The sequence below is a fragment of the Mobula hypostoma genome, chromosome 2 (genome assembly GCF_963921235.1).
Source record: "Mobula hypostoma chromosome 2, sMobHyp1.1, whole genome shotgun sequence".
NCBI lineage: Eukaryota > Metazoa > Chordata > Chondrichthyes > Myliobatiformes > Myliobatidae > Mobula > Mobula hypostoma.
The window spans coordinates 209,698,844-209,726,637 of NC_086098.1; the positions used below are offsets into that span (position 1 = coordinate 209,698,844).

A 27,794-nucleotide genomic window follows, 5' to 3' on the forward strand; every position below is an offset into this window, starting at 1 on the left:
ATATCCTAGGAATGTGTTGGACATTGACACAAATGATGTATTTCACTGAATGTTTTGATGCAATTATGAATAAAGTTAATCTCTTCTCTATAGCCCTATCAACCACCCCAAGCTTCTACCACTCACCTTTTCATAAGAAACAATTTATTGTGGTTAATTAACCTACCAACCTGCCTGATTTTTGTTGTATGTAGAATGAAACTGGAGCACCCAGAGTAAACCTGTAAGAGCACAGAGAAGGAATGCAACACCTAAAGTTATGATTGAACTTGGACCTCTGGCACTGAAATGGAGGCCCCATTCCATGAACACTGTGCTGTCCCATATTTGGTTTTCTAACACAGTAAACTGCCATGTTGGTGTAGCAGTTAGCTCAATATTGTTACAGTTCGGGGCTTCCAAGTTCAATTCTGGGGCCCTCTAAGGAAGTTTGTACGTTCTTCCCATGTGTGCTTGAGTTTCCTCCAGGTGATCCAGTTTCCTCCCACAGTCCAAAGATTAGTAGGTTGATTGGTCATTGTAAATTGTCCTGTGATTAAACTAAGGTAGGTGGGTTGCAGGGCAGCACAGCTTTTTGAGAGGGAAGAAACTGTTCCGTGCCATATCTCTAAATTTTAAAAAAAATAAATAAATTTTCAAAAATCATTATTAAATTAATTCTCCTATCCAGTTACATAACCCTGCAGCAGAGGTAAGTTTAATTTAAATTTTTTTTTAATAAATAACAAATGTGGGCAGGAGTAGAGTTCAGATAATTTCAAAGCTTTAATAAGGACACCAGAATGCATGACTACCAACTATGGAATAATTAAAACCAGCTGCACAGGTGTCTCCCAAGTTCAAAGATGATAAGGCCATGGAAACTTTAAATCTTTAGAACTTTTGAATTCAAATTTTTACTTATTTGGAAATAACCAGAGTATATAGAGATTGGCTAAGACATGGATTCATAAGACAGAAGCAGGATAAGCCATTTGGGCCATTGAGTCTGCTCCACCATTCCATCATGGCTGATTTTATTATCATTCTCAACCCTTTTCACTGTCTTCTGTCTGTAACTTTTAATGCCCTAAACCGCCTTCTATTCACCAGTCGTACTGCTTCATTTTGCATTGTAAAATGCTGTGCTAAAATCCATGTAGAGTACATCAAATGCACTGCTATCGTTACTCATTCTTGCTACCTCAAAAAAAATCAATTAGACTCTTCCCTTAACAAATCCATGCTGACTGTAACTGATTATTCTCTGGATAAATGGTTTATGTTTCTCAGATTGAATTCCAATAACTTAAATAAATGTGCCTCAATTTATTCTTTCCAGCCTTTTGAATATCAGCATAATGCTTGTTAGCATCACTTCTGCAGCCTTGGAGGGGTGAAACCTGATAAATAGATTCTGTCTTTCCTCCCTTACTGCTTTTAATCACTCACAATTCAATTGATTTGCTTTTTAATGTTTAATACTTCCCCGAAGACAATGAAGACTAGGACATTATTAGATGGAGGAAACGGTCCAAGTTAAACCGGAGTTTGGAATTACAAAAGGTGAATGTTAATTACCGAGGCTGTGGGAGGAGACTGAAGATGGCGTAAAGATAATTATAAAATTGGGCAGCAAAGAATAGGATTTTGAATAAATTGTAGGGTGGAGCAGGATGAGAAGATTAAAAGAAGAGATGCAAGGGGGGCCAATTAAAAGGATTTGAGAACAACGGGAATGGCAAAATTCGAGAGATCTTTCTCTGGAAATATGTGATAATGACTATACATGTTTATTTGGTTCAGCAATAATAGTATGCAAAAATGTTATCAATATATTAATATGCATGTCTCACTTGCAAATCTCTGCAGTAGACCAACTGGAAAACAGCTGATTTGAATTTCTGAAGGTACCATGTTCTATTCCAGCAAAGGTCAGTTTGCACAACCTGAATCAGACTCGGAATGGAGCACAGGAAATTTGGTCCTAACTCATTATCAAGCTGTCTCAACTGACTATCTCAATGTGGATGCTATAGTTCATTGACTGTCTTTCTGAGAGAATAACACTATAAAGCTATGGTAAATGTTACCATTTCAGTGATGCATTATAAAGGTTAAACACCATTACCAAATGACAGAAGGGTTTCTCTTGCTGCATTGTGAACTTGTGCTGCTTGAGAGTGGCACAAGCTGCTGATCTGTTCAATGCTTTCCACAGCCTAGAAGGAAAATTAAAAACAAGATTTGTATTTGGTGTAATCTATTAAACTTTAGAGCATAACTAATGCATACATACAACCTGAGCACTTCCCAAATTTTGTATTCCGACCATAGCAGCTTGATGATGCAGACCATGGTTTTCGGCCATCTATTAGTCCTTTCATAGTGAGAAAGTGCAATGTTGCCATTCAATTGCTTGGGTTGAAACTAAAAATCTAATTTGCTAATAATGCCCACACAAGAATTAAGTGCTACAAATAATTACCATGAGATTCCATATAACTTTAGTAGCTTCATCAAATTGTTCATTATATTTTAATCAAGATTTGAAATAGAAATTTGTTGTCCTTATAAATACTGTATTTGGCAAGTCATATGTGGGAAAAAGTGTTGAAAGCTGAAATTGAGTATCCATTGCTTATTCATGTGATAGCTTTACATTTAGACAGATTTGTAGAATGGGCAAAGAAGTGGCAGATGGAATACAGTGTCGGGAAGTGTATGGTCATGCACTTTGATGGAAGAGATGAAAAGGTTGACTATTTTCTAAATGGAGAGAAAATACAAAAAACTGAGGTGGAAAGGGACTTGGGAGTCCTTGTGCAGGATTCCCTAAAGGTTCATTTGCAGGTTGAGTCTGTGGTGAGGAAGGCAAATGTGATGTTAACATTCATTTCAAGAGGACTAGAATATAAAAGCAAGGATGTAATGTTGAGATTTTATAAAGCACTGTTGAGGCCTCACTTGGAGTATTGTGAGCAGATTTGGGCCCCTCATCAAAGGATGTACTGAAACTGGAGAGGATTCAAAGGAGGTTCACAAAAATGATTCCAGATTTGAATAGTTCCAGATATGAAGTGCATTTGATGGCTCTGGGCCTGTATTCACTGGAAGTCTGAAGAATGAGGGGTAAACTTCATTGAAACCTTTCGAATGATGAAAGGCCTTGATAGAGTGAATGTGGAGAGGATGTTTCCTATGTTGGGAGATTCTAAAACTAGAGGACGTGGCCTCAGAATAGAGGGGTATTCTTTTAGAACAAAGATGAAGGAGGAATTTCTTTAGCCAGAGAGTGGCAAATCTGTGGAATTCATTGCCACAGGCAGCTGTGGAGGCTAAGTCTTTATGTATATTTAAGGCAGGGGTTGATAGATTCTTGATTGGTCAAGGCATGAAGGGGAATGGGGAGCAGACAGGAGACTGGGGCTGAGAGGGAAAATGAATCAGCCATGATGGAATTGCAGAGCGGACTCAATAGGGCAAATTGCCTAATACTACTCCTACGTCTTATGGTTTTATTTAATAAAAACCTTTTTAATACCATGGGTATAAAATTTGAAGTATTATTGCCTAGGTTTTTCCTGCCCTCATCCTGCCAATTGCCTGTTAGTATGGAGGTGCACTCTTGTCTCCCACCTCTTTCCTTAGTAAGTATTCATTAGACCTAATGAAATTATGGTGATTCAGAGATGGTAGAACTTGTAGTTTTATTCATTTTCAGGATATGGGCATCACAGGCAAGTCAATCATTTGTGGTACATCCCAAAATGTACTTGAAAGTTGTGGCCACTGTCTTGTGGCACTCTTTTTGGTGTAGGTGCTATCGAAAAACTAACAAACTGAAACATAATGATTTTATTGGGTACCAAACAAAATCATTGACCATTTCATTGACACTTTCACATTATAACAAACTTTACAAAATCTATGATACCATATCTCTACCATTAGTCAGAGATTAATTTCCAGAAGAGACCCATGACCCTATCTTCCTTGTGCAATTTGGGCTGGGATGAGTGGAAGTGATCAGGAAGTATGCCTGGCAGCAGTGGAAGTGCTATAATTACACCTAATAAATTATCACCCACTAACAAATGTGTATTACAAGATTAAAAGTATAGCTTCAGTGAAATCTTAGTTGTTCATAGCTGCATATAGACAGCATTTAGTACCTTTCCTTAACTGTCGTTGATGTAGTGATGAGCTGCCTCATTGGCAGATGCTGTCCATGTGGTGAACATGTTCTCATACGAACTGAGACGTGCAATCTTGACAGGAAATATAGGAGGAACAGCAATATTTCAACATAGAGTGATATGTAAGTGCAAAGGCCTGTGATTGCTTGCCTTGGAAATGCCTCTGGAAATTATCATTGCTGATGAAGAAACATAGGTGCATTCTTGCAATATGTCACAAACAATAGTTGACTGTTGAATTTACATTTCTACTGTGGCCTTGTAGGTGGAAAGTTTCAAAATCAAACCTTTCATCCAACATCTCGGCCTCCTCCATTGTCAGGTCAACAGTTCTAACTAATTCAGAGGTAGCTGTATACTGAATAAGAGGAGGAGTGATCTTAAGAAGGTTTGTCAAGTTCAAACTTCATTAGTCCTCCATCCACATACAGCTAATATTGGATCACTACTATGGTCTTGGCTGAGGAATCAATCATTATCTATAGTATATACCAATTGGAAGCAACACTGTAGCAAAGACATAATATTCACTGGCTGAAGCACATTAGTTCCAGGCATTGTTGTTTAGTGCCATGCTGGCTGTATTGTTGAACTGGGAAGGAGAGAACTGCCATCCTTGCTTGTGGCAACTGGTAAGAAAACTAACAGAAGTGCTAAGTGTTCTTAACCTTCGTCTCAGTGTCCTACTTATTGCAGATATATTTCCCAGTATCTTCATTGGTGGATGCAACAAATACAGCTTTCACACCCATCCTGAGTGACACTACTGCCATGCCAAAAGGGATGAATTTGGAACTTGTCAAGCGACTCAAGTCTTCCATGAGGTGTTAAAGGGCCATTACCAGCAGCGTACATCTGGGGCGCTGCAGTAGTGCGGCAGTTGGCATGACACTATTACTGCTCAGGTGTCGGAGTTCAATTCTGACGCCGTCTGTAAGGAAGTTGTACATCCTCCCCCATGAATGCATGAGTTTTTCAGATGATCTGGTTTCCTCCTCCATTCCAAAGATATACTGTTTAATTGGTCATTGTAAATTGTCCTGTGATTTTGCTAGCGCTCAATAGGTGGGTTGCTGGGCAGTGAGACTCATTGGGCCAGAAGGGTCAGTTCCACATTGTATCTCTAAATAAATAAAAATCAGCATCTCTGTTTTGAAGGGAAATGCCTTTATTGTAAGGCTGTCCCATCAAATCCTAGACTCTCCTACTAATAGAAACATCATCTCGATGTCCACTCAATCTGGGCCTTTTAGTATTTAGTAGGTTTCAATGGGATGCCCTTCTCATCCTTCTGAATTCCAATGAGTACAGGCTCAAAGCTATCAAACACCTGATAGGTTAAGCATTTCATTCCCGGGATCATTCTTGGGAACCTCCTCTGGATCCTCTGCAGGATCAACACGTTGTTCCAAAATGAATGCTAACATTGTATTTGCCTTCTTTACTACCCACTCAACCTGCTAGTTAACTTTGATGGAATCCTGCACCAGGACTCCCAAGTCCATTTGCACCTCTGATTTCCAAATTCTTTACCCATTTAGAAAATAGTCTACACCTTTATTCTTTCTACCAATGTATAACCCACAATTCCCAATGCTGCAGTCCATCTACCATGTCTTTATCCACTCTCCTCTCCTGTCCAAGTCATTCTGCAGATTGCCTGCCTCCATAACACTCACTACCCTCCTCCTAGCTTGGTATCCTCTTTGACCTTAACCACAATGCCATCAGTTCCTTTGTTCAGATGATTAACCTGTGAAGCTGTGGTCTCAACTGTGACTCCAGCAGAACTCTACTAGACATCGGCAGACATCCTGACAAGGACCCCTTTATTTATCCCTCCTGCCAGTCAGTTCATCTTCTATCTATTCCGGTACTTTGCCTCTGTTGGACTCTGGTGTTTTAATCCAAGGTTCTTTTAGAAGTCAGGAAAGAGGCGCAAAACTTGTTGCTTCATGATCATTTTATTAAGAGTTGAAAGAACAGGAAAACTTGAATAGACAGTGACAGGGAAAGCTAAGATTAAAGAAGCAAAGAAGGTTAAGATGATGCTGCTTTATGTTTAGCTTTTATATACCCATAGAGATGAGAAAAATTCCATTCAAATCTGTAGATGAGATTTAATCAATTAGAAAACGCTTATTTAATACTGCAGTAGCAAGTTGACCAATCAGAAAACACTTACTCATTTAGTGCAGCTAAAAGAAGCTTCCAGAGCTTTCCTGACTTGTACTTTGTATAGCTTCTAGAGGCATATTAAACTGTTATGTGCATATAAGACTACTTAAAATATAAGCAGATAATTAATTGTGAAACTGAAAAAAAATAATTAAGGAGTCTAATCCAAAAGTTAAAAGATTCAACCTCCAACCCCATGGACTCCTAGTGAGTGTCAAGCCTCGTGGAAATGATACACAAGGCTACATCAGTGCTAAAGAAGAGAAACAGCATGCTAAAGCAAGAGATTACCAATCCCAAATCAACAGATCAGATTTATGATCAGCAGTGCTATTATAAACGATGATGATTGCAGTGAATAATTCAACAATTTAATGAGAGGAGAAGGTCCTAAGAGCTTCCAGATCCTCAATGAAGGACAATGTTGATGAATTTCCAACTATCCAGCCAGTGCCAGTATTTGGATGTGCCCTTCTCTTGAGATTCCCACCATTACAGAATGGGATTCTCAATCAATTTGATGCACTTTGTAAAATCTGAAAATGGCTAAACATACAAAGACAGGGAGCGTTTTTGTAACACCCTAATTGTAGAGCTGAAGGATTGTATATTATAATTAGCTGCATCTCCATTAAGCTGTTCATCAACTTGACAGAGGAAAATAAGCAGGTTTGTCCTTAACAAAAGAAACAGGACAAATTCAAATTCACCTGTATATTCTCCACCCTGTAAGATCATACGGCACAGGAGCAGAATCAGGCCATTCAGGCTATTGAGTTTACTCTGCCATCCCATCATGGCTGATCTATTATCCTCCTCAACCATATTCTAGTGCCTTCTCTCCATAACCTTTGCCACCCTTTCTAATCAAGAATCTAACAATCTCCGCTTTAAATATACTCAATGACTTGGCATCTGAAGCCACCTGTGGCAAAGAATTCCACAGATTCACCACCCTCTGGCTAAAGAAATTCCTTCTCATCTCTATCCTAAAGGGATGTCCCTGTATTCTGAGGATGTGCACTCTGGTCCTAGATTCCCCTACTATAGGAAACATCCTCTCCCCATCCACTCTATCTAGGTGTTTCAATATTCAATGTTCTTCTAAACTACAGCAAGTACAAGAACAAGCCCAAAGCCATCAAACGCCCTTCATATGTTCATCGTTTCATTCCTGAAGTAATTCTTGTGATCCTCCTCTGGGCCCTCATAAAACCAACAATCTTTTCTTAGATAAGGGGCGAAAGCTGCTCACGATACTCCTAGAGCAGCAGGACCAATGCCTTATAAAGACTTATCATTACATCCTTGCTTTTATCATTCTAGTTTTCTCAAAAAGAATGGTAACATTGTATTTGCCTTGCAAATTAATCTTTAGGAAATCTTGCACAAGGATTTCTGAACTTTCTCCTATTTAGAACATAGTCTACACCTATATTACTTCTCCCAAAATGCATGACTATACACTTCCCTGCAATATATTCCATCTATCACTTCTAGAAGTGGTCTCCACACCAACCCCTACGGAACACCACTAACAACTGGCAGCCAACCAGACCATGTCCCCTTTATTCCCACTCGTTGCCTCCTGCCAGACAGCCAATCTCCCAACCATGCTAGCATCATTCTTGTAATACCATGGGCTCTTATCTTGTTAAGCAGCCTCATTTGTGGCACATTGTCAAAGACCTTCTGAAAATCCAAGCAAATAACATCCACTGACTCTTCTTTATCTATCCTGCTTGGTATTTCCTCAAAGTATTTCAACAGATTTGTCAGGCAAGATTTCCCTTGAAGGAAACCACGCTGACTTTGGCTTACTTTATCATGTGCCTCCAAGTATCCCGAAACCTCATCCTTAATAACTCTGTCTTCCTAACCACTGAAGTCAGGCTAGCTTTCTTAACATTTCCTTTCTTTTGCCTTCCTCCCTTCTTAGAGTTTGGAGCAATATTTGCACTTTCACATCTGGGCCTGGTGACCTATCTATCTACCTCCAGCCCTTTCAGCTTCCCATGAACCTTCTTATTAATAACAACTACACTCACTTCTGCCCTCTGACACTCTCGAATATTGTGAAAATTACACCAACTTCTAGCCCCAACACTTTCAAATTTCTGGCATGCTGCTGGTGTCTTCCAAGGTGAAGATTGTCCGCCATTTCTTTGTTCCCTATTACCACCTTACTAGCATCATTTTTCAGTGGTTTGATGTCTACTTTCACCTTTCTTTTACTCTGAAAATACTTCGTCTTTTTTGCTATTTTAGTTGACTTTTCTTGGTTTTTAAAAACTTCCCACTGATTTTTGAAATATATGCTCTCTCTTTTGCTTTTATGCTGCCTTTGACTTCCCTTGTCTGACACATTTGCCTCATCTTCTCTTTAGAATACTTCTTCTATAGGATGTATCAATCCTGCACCTTCCAAATTGCTCCGAGAAACTCCAGCCATTGCTGCTCTGCTGTCATCCCTGCTAGTGTCCCCTTCCATTCAACTTTGGCCAACTCTTCTCTCATGCCTCTGTAATTTCCTTTATTCCACTATAATACCGATACATCTGATTTTAGCTTCTCCCTGCAAAGTGAAGAAATGTGTTATCGATGTGCTGTCCTCAGTAGTATTTTTGTACTGTTGCTCTTTTTAAAATTCAAGCCCTTAAATTGACAATACTGACTTTAAAAAAAGTCAGTACTGTATATTAAAACTTTACTTCAAGCAAAACCAGAAGAAACAGTAGCAGGAATAGATGATTCTGCCCCTCGAGCCTGTACTGCCATTCAATATGATTATTGCTGATCTAATAATGACCTTGACACTGCTCTCCTGCTGACTTTACTACCTGTAATGCCACCTTTCCAGATCCCACTGTTCTACACATTCCTCAGTACTCTACTGCTTACCGTGTAAGTTGTACCCTTCTTACGTCATCTGCTTTATCTTAGGAATCAACCTACTGAACCTGTTCTGTGCTGCTCGCAAGGCAAGGAAATCAATCCTTAATTATGGTGTCACAGTCACACATGTTACTCTTACGGCAATTTCAGCAGCACCCTGTATGAGAATGTTCTTACTTGTAAACTCTATTATTTACAACATTCCATCGGCTTCTAAAATAACTGTTCTTCCTGACTTTTTTCTATTTCATGTACAAGGACACCCAGATCCCTTTGCACCACATTTTATAGTCTCTTAGTTTTAATAATAATCTGCTTTTCTTCAATCTTCTAAACTTCACATTTTCCTCCATTATATCTCTTGTCTATTTACTTAACCTTTTCATATCCTTTTGCAGGCTTTATATCCTTCTCACAGTTTGAAAACCCACCTGGATTTATGGTATATGATTGCCAGAGATATTTTAATACCACTGGTACTAGCACAAGATCCCAATTTACCTTCAGCTGCTTAAGTGCCAGGCAGGCAGCTCTTTGTTGTTGTACGTCTCTTTCTTGCAAGATTTCTGTGTAGTAGGCCAAAGCCTAAGAAATATACAATTAATTAGTCAGTTATAAGTTACTAAAATTACAATTAGGTTAATTATGTTGAATCCACAGCACAGATACACACTAAGAATTATTGTAAGAGAAACAGAGTTAATAGTTCAGGTGTAAGGCTCTTCCTCAGAACTGGTAAAAAGAGAAAACAGGTGGAGTTTTAACTGGGCAGGAGGTAGGGAAAGAAAGATCTCAATTCACTTCTGCAGGAATGGACAAACACGTATACTTTAGGGCAAAAACTTGAATCTGTGTATGCATAACCTCACATTTATCAGGTAAGCTGCTGGGAAAGCCTACGTCTCTGATGCATTCATTTGTACAATTCCAGAGGTACTGGTAAACCACATACCAAGCACTGTGATTTATAGTCATTGAGATTAACAGATTGAAAAAACTGGGTAGCAGATCGAATTAGACTGAGGAAGCTTTTTGTCAAATCAGGTACAAATGGAAACTAAAGAGACAAAGATAATAGATAAAGAGTGAAAAAAAAAGAAGTGACAAGTTTAATATTTCAAAACTATTAGGAATGACACTAGAAATAATAGTTTTCATGGCAAAAGTGATTGATTAGCTGCCAGTATCAATCATATCAACGAAAATGTGCTTGTATATAATTTTCTGTGGTGAATGTAGTGGGCAAAGAATGTGAAAAAGCAGTAACATCATAAAAAAACTTGCAAAGGCTTTTTTGCCAAGCTGTCAAAATATTGGCAGAAGAGCGAGCAGCAATCTATGGATATTCATTAAAAGTTATTTGCTAATTTCTACATGATTAACTAGATGTATTATTAAGTTGCTCTCCACTATTTCAGTAGAACCTGACCCATGTGTTAGTTCTAATGATATTGAAAGCTTCCGTTTCTTTCCTAATCCACTGTCATACCTTAATGGGGGATGTGACTAATATATCATTTTATCACCACATCCTTTTAATACTGCTTAATACTATCTTGTTCCTTTAGTCTATCGCTTTAAAGCATTTTACTTATTTAAAATTATCTGTGCAAATGTATTTTTTAATTTTCTGATTTCTTTTATATTTTGTTAGCCACCCATTAAGAGAGGAACTTTTTTATTTCATGTGGAGGTTAAAGTGTGCAAATAGTTACATTATGAGTATACATTCAAGGCATAAATCTGTGTGGATCAAATCTTAATTCTACAGTATTCATGATTTGCTATTTTACTTAACAACATTCAATAATCAGGCTAAATCACAAAAAAAGTATTTTAAGACTTCTTTATTCATAGCATGAGGATAATAATGCTTACCTTTGTTCTAAATACGTTGTTTGCTAAAGCACTTCGAAGAAAGGATGTCGCAGTTTGAGCAACTTTGGGGTTCTCATCCAACTGAAGAAAACTGATGGACTGTAATGTTTGACGCAGAGGTTGCAGTTCTGACACCAGCTTTTCTTTTAACTTTTTCAGTGCCTTATATTTGTGTGTAGAATGTAGTGCTTCAGGCAGAAATACTAGAAGTATAAACAGCCAAAGAAGCAATATGTAAATACCATTTTTTAAAAGAATATATAAAACCTTCTACTATATAAAATAGTATTCTGGCTATTGTTACGTGCAATTTACCAGAAGTTTATTTTATTTATTTACTGAGATATAGTGTGGAGTAGGCCCTTCTGGCCCTTCGAGCCATGCTGACCAGCATTCACCCATTTAATCCTAGCCTAATCACAAGACAATTTACAATGAACAATTAACTGACCATCCAGTATGTCTTTGGACTGTGGGAGGAAACTGGAGGGCCCAGAGAAAATCCACACGGTCATTGGGAGAAAGTACAAACTCCTTGCAAGCAGCGGCAGGAATTGAACCCAGGTCACCTGTACTGTATAGCGTTTTGCTAACCACCACACTACTGCGCTGCCCCACGGTAGTTCTTCGTTTGTCTCATTCATTTTTATTTTCACCACTGGGAATGTCATTTTATCAATGACAACCCATTTCCAATCATGTGATAATTCCTAAAATCAAAGATATGGGCTATACCAATTCCTCCTGAGAGTTAGTTTGGTAATCACATTCCAATGTTTCTGTCCACATATACCAAAACTTACAATAACATAGCATCATTAATATAGAAGAATGTGCCATGATGCTTCAGACCACTGCCATTTGACGGTAAAAGTATCCTAATTTAAAGAAGGGAATGTTAAATTGGGTGACCAAATGTCTGAAGTCAAAAGCTTTGAGTGACTGCACAATGTGGAAATGGATCAAAATGGGGACTATAAACACAACTATTACTAAATATATTGGCCTGGAGCTTCTGCTAAGTTGTAATGTTTTCTTCTGGTGCAGTTTGCCTGAAATCAACACATTCAGTACAAAAAATCATGGAATTTCAAGTGTGATTAATGTGTAACCCAAATTGAGTTTTCATATCTTTTCCACTAGTTTGAAACACAACTGCTCTGGAAGTTAGTCAGTCTTATGAGTGTTCGTTCATGACGTTAATTTGTGAGACTGTGAAGACAATTTAAGCTATTTATGGTTTGAATTAAAGCAAATTATACAGAGTTTTGAATTTATTATTAACATTTACCCAAAGTAATAAGTTTTATTAAGACTGGTATACTCATCAAGTATTTTAAAATGATTTTCTGTTATTTAAAACCAAGACACTCACATATAATGGATTGGAGAAATGTAATTGCTTAGTTTTATAAATTTAATTTCTGTAGCATTAAAACAAACATCCATAATTCCTTGAAAGTAGTGTCACAGGTAGATAGGGTCATAAAGAGAGCTTTTGGCACATTGGCCTTCATAGATCGAAGTATTGAGTACAAGAGTTAGAATAATATATAAGGTGTTAGTGAGGTCTATTGTTTGCAGTTCTGGTAACCTGCCTACAGGAAGGATATCATTAAGATTGAAAGAGTACAGATAAATTTTACAAAGATATTGCTCAAAGTTGAGGACCTGAGTCACAGGGAAAGGTTGAATAGGTTGGGGGGATTATTCCCTGAACCATAAGAAAATGAGGGGAGATTTAATGAGGTATACAAAATTATGAGGGTATAGATTGGGTAAATGGAAGCAATCTTTTTTTTCCACTGAAGTTAGGTGAGACTAGAAATAGGGATCATAGGCCGAGGGTGAAAAGTGAAATATTTAAGGGGCACATGAGGGGGAACTTCTTTGCTCAGAGGGTGGTGAGAGTACGGAATGAGCTTCCAACGGAAGTGGAGAATGCAGGTTCAATTTCAGCATTTTAGAGAAATTTGGGTAAGTATGTGGAAGAGACGGGTACAGAGGACTATGGTTCAGGAGCAGGTCAATGGGCAGAATAATAGTTCGGCACAGACTAGATGGGCTGAGGGTTGTTTCTCTGTGTTGTAGTGCTCTATGACTCCATGATTCCACATGTCAACACACATCTAAATGTATGCACCACAGAAAGCATTCTGTCCGGATGGTCAACGGCTCGGTATGGTGTCTGCTCTGCATGTGACCACAAAGAACTGCAGAGAGTTGTAAACACAGCTCAGCACATCACAGAAAGCAGCCTCACATTTATGGACTCTGCCTATACTTCCCACTGACTCAGCAAAGCAGTCAATATCATCAAAGATCCCACTAAACCTGAATATTCTCTCTTCTCCCCTCTCCCGCCAGGTAGAAGACATAAAAGCCAGAATGCACTACCACCAGGCTCAAGGACAGCTTCTAGCCCACTGTTATCAAACTCTTGAACTGATCTTTTGTTCGATAAAAATGGACTCTTGACCTCACAATCTACCTTATTATGATCTTGCAATTTATTGTTTACCTGCACTGCACTTTTTCCTGTATGTTTTATGCTTTATTCTGTGTTGTAGTTGTTTTACCTTGTTCCACCTCAATGCACTATGCAATGATTTCATCTGTATGGACAGTATGCAAGACAAGCTGTTCAAGTATCTTCATACATGTGACAACAATATACCAATACCAATACCAAAGCTGTACTGGTCACATGAAGTTATACTGATCACCATTCAGTGTTGATCCCAATGGAGAATAACATTATCTATCTCCAAGAATTTTGTTCTAAAGACTGAGTTTGTTTCAGCTTTCCCTAATTTCTTTTAATTTAACACCACCTATACAAATGCAGTAAAGTTACTTCTACTATTCTGAGACAATCTATGTTAATGTCTCAAATATCAATTGTAGATCACTAGATTCCTTTTAATTGCCAAATCTTAAAGTACTGATCATCCTAAAACTTGCATGTATAATCAATCGGAGGATCAGAGGTGGAGAAGGTCAGTAAATTTAAGTTTCTGGGTGTCACTATCTCAGAGGACTTGTCCTGGGCCCAAAAATATAAATATAATTGCAAAGAAAGCACAACGCCACCTCTGCTTCTTCAGGAGTCTGCGACATTCAGTGTGTCATCAAAAACTTTGGCAAACTTATAAGGATGTCTGGTTGAAAGTGTGCTGACTGGCTGCATTATGGCCTGATATGGGAACACCAATATCCTTAAGTGGAAAATCCTACAAAAAGTAGTGAATGCAGCCCAGTACGTCATGGGTAAAACCCTCGCAACTACTGGGCACATCTACATGAACCATTGCTGCAGAAAAGCAGCATCCATCATAAAAGATTCTCGCTACCCAAGCTATGCTCTTTTCTCGCTGGCGCCATCAGGTAGAAGGTACAAGTGCCTCAGGACTCGCACCACCAAGTTCAAGAACAGTTACTACCCCTCAACCATTAGGCTTTTGAACATTTATTTTACTTCTGGTGTTTCCACAACTGATGGTCTCACTTCAAGGACATTTTATCTCGTTATTTCATGCTCGTTATTTATTGCCATTTATTTATATTTGAATTTGCACAGTTTATTGTCATTGATCCTGTTTACGGTCACTATTCTATAGATTTGCTAAGTAGCTCGCAGAATCTGAGGGTTGGAAGTGGTGACATGCATGTACTCTGATAAGAAATTTTACTTTACACTTTGAACTTTGCAGCCACATCTTTCATATAAATTATCTCATTACAGAGTTGTAGGGTTTAGCTTGTATATTTACACATTTGAACAAATATAAAACTTGTTTGTGTTATTTAGACTAACAAGCACAAAATGCTGGAGGAACACAGCAGATCAGGCAGGATCTATCGAAAGGAATAAAGAGACAGCATTTTCAGCTGAGACTGTTCAGTCAGCATTTTGTGTGTATTACTCTGTATTTCTTTATTTCCCGCGACTGCATCTGTTGTGTTTATATTTGTGTTATTCACCTGGTTAATGCTAAGAAAGATCCAAACATCATACAATATTTGTACAGTGCCTCAAATTGATCAATGTAAAAACAATATGAGAAAATTAACATTTTTTAAATTTTGTTCATTTGTAAACATTCAGTTTCTCCTGTTGTGGTTTTCACACCTCTGTGCCACAGATTGTATATGATTAGGTTTCACTGAGTTGCAAATATCTTGTAAAATAAAAATGATGCCATGTGTAGTATCTGAGTTCTGAGCCAACCTAGATAACATTGTTGGTTTTAACTGAAAAAGACAGTTTTTGGTTGAATTCATTACTATAATTCAGAAATCACCAAATAGGTATGCCAAGAACATAACCCATAAAAACACTGAACAACTGATAACACTAGTTAGATAACACAGAACGGAAGTTTAACATTCAATGATATTCAATGTGGTATCTTTTAGAATTCTGTCTCAATCTACCAAAGTTTATTTATGAGTTTATAACTTGGCCCAAGTGCTACTACATTGTGGCTGTAAAACACATGCTCTATTTATACACACTTGCTCCAGCTGCCTACTGTCTTCAACAAGTTGCTAGTTCTGTGTCAATGGGGTTATTGCTTTAGTTCATGATTTTGTCTTGTCACTTGATCAGTCACACACTCTAATTCCTGTACAGGGAAATAACATTTCCTCTTACCTTCCTTTGCAAGGCTAATCAGATGAGTTCCAACCTGAGTAATATTGTACTTTTTAACATAGTTGAAAAACTGGAAGACTGTCACCGATTCCTCTGCAACATTAGGGCAAGGCAGTAATTCACAACAGCTGACAATCTGGTGCAGAAGTGTTCTGAATACTTGTAAAAACATGAGAATGATTAACATTAAATTTATTAACATGTTTCAATAGAATACGAAATGAAAATGAATCATAAAAAGTGAAAGCATAAGACTGACTAAATTAATGTGGAATATGTCTTCATAAAGCAAATGGATATTATTTACTTGGATTTCCAGAGGACATTTGATAAAGTGCCGCATAAAAGACTTATCCATAAGGTAAGGATGCAGAGGTGTTACTCTGGTTGGCAATCAGTGGTGAGCGGTGTGCCAAAGGGGTTGGTGCTGGGCCCGCAACTGTTCATGATATACATTAATGATCTGGAAGAGGCGAGCAAGTGTAGCATATCTAAGTTTGCTGATGATACTAAATTGAGCGGAAAAGCATATTGTGCAGAAGATATGGAGAATCTGCAGAGAGTTATAGATAGGTTTAGTGAGTGGGCAAGGGTCTGGCAGATGGAATACAATGTTGGTAAATGTGAGGCCACTTTGGAAGGAAAATGGAAGAGCAGACTATTATTTAAATGGTAAGAAATTGCAGCATGCTGCTGTGCAGAGGGACTTGGGAGTGTTTGTGCATGAATCACAAAAGGTTGGTTTGCAGGTGCAGCCGGCAAATGGGATGTTAGCCTTCATTGCTAGAAGGATTGAATTTAAGAGCAGGGAGGTTATGCTGCAACTGTACAGGGTACTGGTGAGGCTGCACCAGATAGGTGGAGGCAAGTCCATGGCCAGATCAGCCATGACCTTTTTGAATAGTGGAGCAGGCTTGACGGGCCAGATAGCCTACTCCTGCTCCTATTTTTTTATGTTCTAATTGATGAGGGATCAAAATCCAAATGTGTTGTCATGATTCCTACACAAGGCTCTATATAATACCGTAAAATCAATGCAGTCAGCTGCTTCTGCAAATCTGAACTCTACTAAAAAGAGAAGATTAATCAGTGACCTGAGACAAGAGTAGGTCAGTTTTCTGAATGGGGAGAGATTGTATTTGTTTAATTTTACCATATGATTGGAGACCTTAGCTACTTGTGTTTTTTTAAAATGACATATAATCTAATTATCCAATACAGACTTTTCAATACTAGTCTTGGACATTGACATATCCCTTGGCTTAATTCTGGATTAAGGCTTGGGTTAAGATGTTTCAAAAAATCTGTGGAGTTTAGGAGTTCTGTGTCCCAGAGGACTGTTTAGTTGGCAATATTCATGACATTATCCCCTAAGAGACATAGGGATGGCATTGTAGTGGCTTGATAGAACTGAGCAAGAAGAAAATAACCCATAATAAAGAATGCAGAAGCTGCAAAAATACAAATGATCTATTTATCTATTTATTTCCTCATTAATTTAAACCTCTCCAAAATAGCTCACAATTATCCTTACTGCTGTTTACATTGCATCCAAATTGGGCTATCAGCTAACTGGAGCAGCCGCATATTTAGGCCAAGACTCATAAAGAACAAAACTACTCAAGAAAATTGCAGGGATTCCCTTCATTTATTTGGAACACTCTGCTCCTTAGCTGGGGCAAGAGACTGTTGCTGAACAGTTTCTAACTAGTATGAGTCTCATGCATTTGCACAGCCACTAGACACCGCACCATACTTAGAAAGACCAGTTCTGTGTGTTTGCGTACAAGAAGCAGTGATTTTTGTCATTGATAGTTGGAGATAAATGAGCAGTAAGATAATCCAGAATGTTTTGCTCACTGTGCTTTCAAGCATTCAAACTTGCAGATGCCAGAAACGGCCAGGTGTAAAAATGAAACAATTTCACTACTTCAGCAAGTGACGAACTATGAAGAATTTGAAGGTATTGACAATCATCTTGAATTTTACAATATAAATAAAAATTTGGAGGATACAATAATCGGAAGTATTGTATGAAGGTAATCCATTATACGTACTAGGTATCTGTGCTGATGTTGTTGATTTACGGTCAAATCAAAGGAACAAGGCATGCCAAAGGGTCTTGGCCTGAAACATCACTGTACTCTTTTCCATAGATGCTACCTGGCCTGCTGAGTTCCTCCAGCATTTTGTGTCAGTGTACACTGGATTATTTCCTCCATCAATAACTGTTAGGAACTAATACACAATTTTATAGTACTGTAGTAGTATTGTCAGTGTTCTAATTTGTTCTGTTTTTATTTAAATACATAATTATTTACTCAGTTAAATGGTAGTTTGTTTTTTTGATATTTTGTTATATATTTCCATGAAACTTTGGCTAGCTGGAGAGCTGCTTAATTGGGCCAAAATGTACGGGTCCCAATTTGTTCCAATTAACTGGAATCCAATATATATTGTTAATGTAATCAAACACAACACATTTTTAGTCTCACTAAATGTAAAATTCTCAGCTGTACATAATATGGTGGTGGTATATATTCTGCAGCTTTTGCAATTTCTCCCAAAGCCATTAGAAAGATGCAGCAACTCCAACATAACAGTACAGTTTGTTGAGTCAAAAGAATTGCCCGAGAAAACATCCCACACTTGCAATCCCTGCACGCTGCCTATTTCACTGAATAGCTTCTTCAAGCCTATGATGCTGAGAGGATATTTCTCATTTAGAACTGGGGACATAGTTTCAGCATAGGAGATTACCACTTCAGATACAGGCGAAGAAAATTTATTGTGAATCTTTTGAATTCTCTAGCCCAGAGAGCCATCAAGAATATTTAAGGTATAAATCAACAGGCAGTTGAAGTAGAAGGGAGCAAGAAATATGGGAAAAGAGTGGGAAACTTTATTGAGATCAAGGCTAGATCAACCATGATCTTATTGGATGTCAGGGGATCATCTGGTTGAATTCAACTTCTGTTTTCATGTTTGTATTTCAGCTTCAACTTGTAATGTTGAGTACATGTTTCAATCTTTAATTAGTGCCCTGTAAAATGTTTAAAGGATTAGCAATATTTTTGCTTTTATCATGCAGATCTGCTGTCTACAAGATGATTTTCAGCTGCTTAGCATTTCCATAATTATCAGATTATATTACATGAGGAGCCATACATCCAGGCTTATCAAGAGTACATAAACTGTTGCCAAACCAAGTTAGAATGGGGAGAACTTTAGGATATTTTTGCACTCAAAAAATAGCTGAAAGTCATTAAGTAATCACAGAAATTGGAACAAAGCTTACTATTTGGTCCAAGTTATGTTTCATAAATACTGGTATTCATTTCTAAGATTAACCAATTTTTATGTATCTCATCCAGCTCAATTGTTTGCCGAAAATCCAGGACATGTTCCAGCATGCATGGAAGTGGTCGAGACAGATAGTAGCATTGAAGAAGCACTTGGACAGGTGCATGGAGGGGTGGGGCCCTGAGGCAGCTTGATCAATGCAGAAAATTGGGACTATCTGGGTGGACCTTGTAGTTGTTGTGAATTCATTGGTCCAAAGGGCCTGTAGCCTTGCTGTATTGCTCTGTGCTCTATATCTAGAGGAATCAAGGAATATTGGGACAGAGCAGGAAAATCAGCACTAACAGAACAGATAGAGGGGCTGAATGGCCCTAATCTTATATTTCTTATTAAATTATTCACATAGCATTCACTAAGATTACAAAATGTATATTTTGAAAAATCCCACATAGATAATCAACCAGGCCTGTTATACCGTATGTAGCTTACCTCTCTCTGTCTGTCCTGGGTATTTTGCAGCCACTTTCTGTGTATAACTATTTCTCAGCTGTGTGAGGAACTGTTCAGCTGATAAATATAAAATACATCCTCCTTCTGTACATTTACCCCAAAATGACAGGACTGATTTGATATTCTTTGATTTTGGAATGACTGAAACAACAGAAGTTAGAAATAGAATTATAAGTAATTTTGAGAATAATTTAAAACATCTCAATTTGCTCTTTTTGTGTTTTACTAATTCCAGCAATGATATTACTTCATATTGATAATTTTTTTCTCTAATCAACAAGCATAACCATCCTTAATATTTAAAACTGGAAGCAAATTATCAGGGATTTCAACTTTTTAAGAAAGTTAATAGAGCTAAAGGGGAAATAGTTTTTTTACATTCTAAAATGTCTCCTGCAATTAAGTAATCTTATACCATCTATTGCAACAGTTCATCCGTTATGTAATAGCTCAAGAATTATAAACCACTCACAAGTGGTTTTCATAATTCATCATCATCATTACGTGTTATGTCAAAGACGTAGGTGATCATGGTCCCCTACGTCACTGTGGAGATCTGTTTCCTCTTCGACATGAAAGAGTCTTTTTCTGTTGATCAGTGTCAAAAAGCCAAATTAAATTCAATGTAATTCAATGTTGTAAAACTTATAACATGAAAACTTCTGGGGGGGGGGGGCACGCAGAGTGAGTACTTTTTATAGGCGCTGTAGCTACTCACGCTCCAAATCAGTGTTTAGTAGGGGCTGAAATTGTCCTGGATCATACTACGCAGGCAACGATCACCTTAGCTGTCAGAGGATTTCACACAGTATGCAAGCAGCCATCCAAGAGAAGAGTGTAGGAGTCTTGAAACCAGTACTCACAAGGTGCACTTGAAAACTTAGAGGTATTTAGGAAACAGAGAAAAGGGAGGGCGCAGTATTGATCAGGGAAGATATTATGGAGCTGGAGCTGGATGAACTTCGGAATATTCGGGAGTCAGAGGCAGAAATAGAGAGGAGTTACAGGGAGATAGTGACCCCTAAGAGTCAGGAGACAGATAGCTAGGTGACTGTCAGGAGAGGGAAGGGGAATAGAAAGAATGAGCAGAGCACCCCTGTGGCCGTTCCCACCAATAATAAGTACGTCGTTTTAGATACTGTTGATGGGGACGACCTCCCAGGGACAAGTTGCAGTGGTTGCGTCTCTGGCACCGAGATGGGACCCTTAACTCAGAAGGGAAGGAGGGAAAAGAGGAGAGCAGTAGTGATAGGGGATTCGATAGTTAGGGGGACAGATAAGAGGTTCTGTGGAAGAGATCGAGAATCCCGGATAGTCTGTTGCCTCCCTGGTGCCAAGGTCCGTGAATCCCGGATGGTCTGTTGCCTCCCTGGTGCTATGGTCCGCGATATCTCGGATCGAGTTCTCGGTGTTCTCAAGAGGGAGGGTGAACAGCTGGATGTTGTGGTCCATGTAGGGACCAATGACATGAGTAGGAAGAGAGAGGAGGTCCTGAAAGGTCAGTTTAGGGAGTTAGGCGCCAAGTTAAAGGACAGGACCTCCAGCATAGCAATCTCAGGATTGCTACCAGTGTCACGTGCAAGCAGGTTTAGAAATAGTAAGATAGTGCAGATCAACACGTAGCTGAAGACATGGTGCAGGAGGGAGGGCTTCAGATTTATAGATAATTGGGCAGTTTTCCAGGGAAGGTGGGACCTGTTCCAGCGGGACGGTTTACATCTGAACTGGAGGGGGACAGATATTCTTGCAGGTAGGTTTGCTAGAGAGGCTTCAGTGGATTTAAACTAGATACAAGGGGGCAGGGGAACCAAAGTGTAGGAACAGATGTAGGGAAGAAGGAAGAAAAAGAAAATAGTAAAGTTGTTTACATCGTTAGTGATAAACAGAGAGTAAGAGGTGGAAAATTTCTTAAATGCATTTATTTTAATGCTAGGAGCATTATAAGAAAGGTGGATGAGGTTAAAGCATGGATTGATACCTGGAAGTATGATGTGGTAGCTATTAGTGAAACATGGTTACAGGAGGGGTGTGATTGGCAACTAAATATTGCTGGATTTAATTGCTTCAGGTGTGATAGAATCGGAGGGACAAGAGGGGGAGGTGTTGCATTGATTGTCAGAGAAAATATTATATGGTGCTCTGGCAGGATAGATTAGAGGGCTCGTCTAGGGAGGGTATTTGGGTGGAATTGAGGAATGGGAAAGGTGTATTATAGACCACCAAATGGGGAGCAAGAAATGGAGGAGCAAATTTGTAAGGAGGTAGCAGATATTTGTAGTAAGCACAAGGTTGTGATTGTGGGAGATTTTAATTTTCCACACATAGACTGGGAAGCCCTTACTGTAAAAGGGCTGGAGGGTTTGAAGTTTGTAAAATGTGTGCAGGATAGTTTTTTGCAGCAATACATAGAGGTACCAACTAGAGAAGGGGCAGTATTGGATCTCCTGTTGGGGAATGAGATAGGTCAGGTGACGGAGGTATGTGTTGGGGAGCACTTCGGGTCCAGTGATCACAATGTCATTAGGTTCAATATAATTATGGAGAAGGATAGGTCTGGACCCAGGGCTGAGATTTTTTATTGGAGAAAGGCTAACTTTGAGGAGATGCGAAAGGATTTAGAAGCAGTGGATTGGGACAAATTGTTTTATGGGAAGGACATAATAGAGAAATGGAGGCCATTTAAAGGTGAAATTTTGAGGGTACAGAATCTTTATGTTCCTGTTAGGTTGAAGGGAAAGGTTAACAGTTTGAGAGAGCCATGGTTTTCAAGGGATATTGGAAACTTGGTTCGGAAAAAAGAGAAATATCTACAATAAATATAGGCAGCGTGAAGTAAATAAGGTGCTCGAGGAATATAAAGAATGTAAAAAGAATCTTAAGAAAGAAATTAGAAAAGCTAAAAGAAGATATGAGGCAAACACGAGGAATTCTGCAGATGCTGGAAATTCAAGCAACACACATCAAAGTTGCTGGTGAACGCAGCAGGCCAGGCAGCAACTCTAGGAAGAGGTACAGTCGACGTTTCAGGCCAAGAGCCTTCATCAGGACTAACTGAAGGAACAGCAAGTAAGAGATTTGAAAGTGGGAGGGGGAGGGGGAGATCCAAAATAATAGGAGAAGACAGGAGGGGGAGGGATGGAGCCAAGAGCTGGACAGGTGATTGGCAAAAGGGATATGAGAGGATCATGGGACAGGAGGCCCAGGGAGAAGGAAAAGGGGGAGGTGGGGAAAAACCCAGAGTATGGGCAAGGGGTATAGTCAGAGGGACAGAGGGAGAAAAAGGAGAGTGAGAGAAAGAATTAGTGTATATAAATAAATAACGGATGGGGTACGAGGGGGAGGTGGGGCATTAGCGAATGTTAAAGAAGTCAATGTTCATGCCATCAGGTTGGAGGCCACCCAGACGGAATATAAGGTGTTGTTCCCCCAACCTGAGTGTGGCTTCATCTTTACAGTAGAGGAGGCTGTGGATGGACATGTCAGAATGGGAATGGGATATGGAATTAAAATGTGTGGCCACTGGGAGATCCTGCTTTCTCTGGCGGACAGAGCGTAGGTGTTCAGCAAAACGGTCTCCCAGTCTGTGTCAGGTCTCGCCAATATATAGAAGGACACATTGGGAGCACCAGACGCAGTATATCACCCCAGCCGACTCACAGGTGAAGTATTGCCTCACCTGGAAGGACTGTCTGGGGCCCTGAATGGTGGTAAGGGAGGAAGTGTAAGGGCATGTGTAGCACTTGTTCCGCTTACAAGGATAAGTGCCAGGAGGGAGATCAGTGGGAAGGGATGGGGGGACGAATGGATATGAGATATGAGGTTGCTTTGGCAAGTAAGGTGAAAATAAATCCCAAGCGTTTCTACAATTATATTAATAGCAAAAGGATAGTGAGGGATAAAATTGGTCCCTTAGAGAATCAGAGTGGACAACTACGTGTGGAGCCAAAAGAGATGGGGGAGATTCTGAACAATTTCTTTTCTTCAGTATTACTAAGGAGAAGGATATTGAATTGTGTAAGATAAGGGAAACAGGTAGGGAAGTTATGGAAACTATGATGATTAAAAAAGAGGAAGTACTGGAGCTTTTAAGGAATATAAAAGTGGATAAGTCTCCGGGTCCTGACAGGATATTCCCGAGGACATTGAGGGAAGTTAGTGTGGAAATAGCAGGGGCTCTGACAGAAATATTTCAAATGTCATTAGAAACGGGGATGGTGCTGGAGGATTGGCATATTGCTCATGTTGTTCCATTTTTAAAAAGGGTTCTAAGAGTAAACCTAGCAATTATCGGCCTGTGAGTTTGACGTCAGTGATGGGTAAATTGGTGGAAAGTATTCTTAGAGATGGTATATATAATTATCTGGATAGACAGGGTCTGATTAGAAACAGTCAACATGGATTTGTGCATGGAAGGTCATGTTTGACAAATATTGAATTTTTGAAGAGGTTACTAAGAAAGTTGATGAGGGTAAAGTGGTGGATGTTGTCTTTATGGACTTCAGTAAGGCCTTTGGCAAGGTTCCACAAGGAAGGTTGGTTAGGGAGGTTCAATTGTTAGGTATTAATATTGAAGTAGTAAAATGGATTCAGCAGTGGCTGGATGGGAGACACCAGAGAGTGGTGGTGGATAACTTTGTCAGATTGGAGGCCGGTGACTAGTGGTGTGCCTCAGGGATCTGTACAGGGTCCAATGTTGTTTGTCATATACATTAATGATCTGGATGATGGGATGGTAAATTGGATGAGTAAGTATGCAGATGATACTAAGATAAGTGGAGTTGTGGATAATGAAGTAGGTTTTCAAAGCTTGCAGAGAGATTTAGGCCAGTTAGAAGAATGGGCTGAAAGATGGCAGATGGAGTTTAATGTTGATAAATGTGAGGTGCTATATTTTGGTAGGACTAATCAAAATAGGACATACGTGGTAAATGGTAGGGCATTGAAGAATGCAATAGAACAGAGGGATCTAGGAATAATGGTGCATAGTTCCCTGAAGGTGGAATCTCATGTGGATAGGGTGGCGAAGAAAGCATTTGGTATGCTGGCCTTTATAAATCAGAGCATTGAGTATAGGAGTTGGGACGTAATGTTGAAATTGTATAAGGCATTGGTGAGGCCAAATTTGGAGTATTGTGTACAGTTTTGGTCACCGAATTATAGGAAAGATATCAACAAAATAGAGAGAGTACAGAGAAGATTCAATAGAATGTTGCCTGGGTTTCATCTCCTAAGTTACAGAGAAAGGTTGAACAAGTTGGGTCTTTATTCTTTGGAACGTAGAAGGTTGAGGGGGGACTTGATAGAGGTATTTAAAATTATGAGGGGGATAGATAGAGTTGAAGTGGATAAGCTTTTTCCATTGAGAGTGGGGGAAAATCAAACAAGAGGACATGAGTTGAGAGTTAAAGGGCAAAAGTTTAGGGGTAACATGAGAGGGAACTTCTTTACTCAGAGAGTGGCAGCTGTGTGGAGTGAGTCTCCAGCAGAAGTAGTTGAGGTAGGTTTGATGTTGTCGTTTAAAGTTAAATTGGACAGCTATATGGACAGGAAAGGAATGGAGGGTTATCGGCTAAGTGCAGGTCAGTGGGACTAGGTCAGAGTAAGACTTCGGCACGGACTAGAAGGGATGAGATGGCCTGTTTCCATGCTGTAATTGTTATATGGTTATATGGTTATGATGCTGGCGAAGAAGGATGTTCTTGAGCAGTAAAGACCAAACTGATTAGGTAAGAGTTAAGAAACAAGAGATGCGCTGTTACTCTGTTGGATATATTTGAAAGACCACCAAACTCTGGGGAGGAGGCAGAAATCTACAGCGGAATCACTCTGAGGTGGAAGAAGTGTAGAAGAAAGCTAATCAACCCAAAATATTAAGTCTATATCTCTTTCTACAGATGTTCACAAATGTTGTTTGACCTCTTGAATTTTCCAGAGCTTTGCACTTTTATTTTAATAAACACAAAATTGTTGATTACTGCAGATTACCATTCGTCAAGGCATCTGTTCCTCTCTTTTGAATAGATTAGCTGTTACTGTGTGATATCTAACCTTGTGCAGATTCAAAGGTTCAAAGTTCAAAGTAAAATTTTTTATCAGAGTACATACATATTACCACATACAGCCCTGCAATTATTCTTCTGTGGGCATAATTAGCAAATCTATAGAACAGTAACTGTAAACTGCAAACATTAGGAACTGTTAACTGCAAACAAACTGTGCAAATGCAGAGATAAATAAGTAGTAATAAATAACAGGCATGAAATAACAATATGTCAGAGTTCTTAAATGAGTGTAGCTATACCCTTTTGTTCAAGAACCTGCTGGTTGAGGGGTAGTAACTAATCTTGAGTTCTGAGGGACCTGTGCCTTCAAACTGATGGCAGCAGCAAAAAAAGAGCCTGGCCTGGGTAGAGAGGATCTTTGACGATGGACGCTGCTTTTCTTCTGCAATGTTTCATGTAGATGTGCCCAATGGTTGGGAGGGTTTTACCCGTGATGTACTGGGCCAAATCCATTACCTTTTGTAGGACTTTCCACCCAAAGGCATTGGTGTTCCCATATCGGGCCATAGTGCAGCCAGTCAGCGCACTTTCTATAGAAGTTTGCCAAAGTTTTTCTTCTAATCTCCACAGACTACTGAGGAAGTAGAGGCACTGTTGTGCTTCCTTTGCTATTATATTTATACGATGGGTCCAGGACAGGTCCTCTGAAATAGTGACACTCAGAAATTTAAAGTTACTGACCCTCTCCATCCCTGATCCTCCGATAATTATTGGTTCATGAACCTCTGATTTCCCTGTCCTGAAGTTTACAATCAGATCCTTGGTCTTATTGACATTGAGTGAGAGGTTGTTATTATTACACCACTCAGCCAAGTTTTCAGTCTCCCTCCTGTATGCTGATTCATCACCCCTTTTGATGCAGCCCATAACAATGGTGTCATCAGCAAACGTGTATATGACGTCGGAGCTGTACTTAGCTACACAGTCATAGGTGTAAAGCAAGTAGAGCAGGGGGCTAAGTACACATCCCTGCAGTACTTCTGTGCTGATGGAGACTGGAGGAGATGTTTTTGCCAATCCAAACTGACTGGGGTCTACAAGTGAGGAAATCCTGGATCCAATTGCACAAGGAGGTATTGAGGCCCAGGTCTTGGTATTTACTGATAAGTTTTGAGGGAATGATGGTGCTAAATGCCGAGCTGTAATCAAGAAAAAGCATCCTGATGTATGCATCTTTGCTCTCCAGATGATCCAGTTTGTGTGAAGAGCCAATGAGATGGCATCCATTGTAATCCTGTTGTTTTATTAGGAGAATTGGGACGGTTCCAAGTCATCACTCAGCCAGGAACCAATATGTTTCAACAACAGCATCTTAAAATACTTCACTGTGGATGTAAATGCCATTGGGAGATATTCGTTGAGCAGGTTACCACACTCTTCTTGGACACTGGTATGATTGAAGCATGCTTGAAGCAGGTGAGTACCACACACTGCCGGTGCGGGAGGTTGTAGATACCCATGCATACACAAGCCAGTTGGTTGGCAGAGGTCTTCAGTACTCAGCCAGGCAGTCTGTCCAGACCGGATGATTTCCTTGGATTCACTCTCTTGAAGGCAACCCACACATCATCTTCAGATACTGAGACTAAAGGATCATTGGCAGACGTGGGGGTGTGCGATGTTTCTTCCCTGTTCTGGTGGTCAAAGCAAGCATAGGAGGCATTGAACTCATTTGGAAGCAAAGCTCTGCTGTCTCCTATGTTGTAAGATTTAGCTTTATTGGAGGTTATGATATTCAAACCCTGCCACAGTTGTTGAGCATCCCTCATTGATTCTAGTCTAGTCTGGAATCTTCACTTTGCCTGAGAGATGGCTTTCCAGAGATCATACCTGCACCTCTTGAAGCATTCTTGATCTCCAGATTTGAATGCCTCTGATCTGGCTCTCAGCAGATTCTGGATTTTATTATTTATCCAGGGCTTCTGATTGGGGAAAACTCTGAAGGATTTCGTGGGGACACCCTCATCCACAGCTGTTTTAATAAAGTCTGTAACGATCCTAGTGGGGTCATTCAGGTTCTCAGATGGTTTCTTGAACACGGCCCAGTCCATTGATTCAAGGCAATCCTATAACCATTCCTCTGCCTTGCATGAACACCTATTAGTTGTCTTGCTCTCTGGAGCTTTGCTTGTT

General features: G+C 39.4%; 1 protein-coding gene across 7 annotated transcripts in view; it reads right to left on the minus strand.

Annotated features, from left to right (window-relative positions):
• ripor3 (RIPOR family member 3) overlaps nucleotides 1–27,794 on the minus strand; it is a 196,006-nt gene that overhangs the window by 1,428 nt on the left and 166,784 nt on the right. For all 7 annotated transcript variants that reach the window (XM_063041464.1, XM_063041459.1, XM_063041458.1 and 4 more), the window contains 5 exons: nucleotides 19,579–19,740; nucleotides 15,787–15,945; nucleotides 11,130–11,332; nucleotides 9,753–9,836; nucleotides 2,111–2,201 (listed from right to left, as the gene is read on the minus strand). In XM_063041464.1, coding sequence (XP_062897534.1) covers nucleotides 2,111–2,201; nucleotides 9,753–9,836; nucleotides 11,130–11,332; nucleotides 15,787–15,945; nucleotides 19,579–19,740 — 699 coding nt within the window. The remainder of the gene's footprint in view (nucleotides 1–2,110; nucleotides 2,202–9,752; nucleotides 9,837–11,129; nucleotides 11,333–15,786; nucleotides 15,946–19,578; nucleotides 19,741–27,794) is intronic.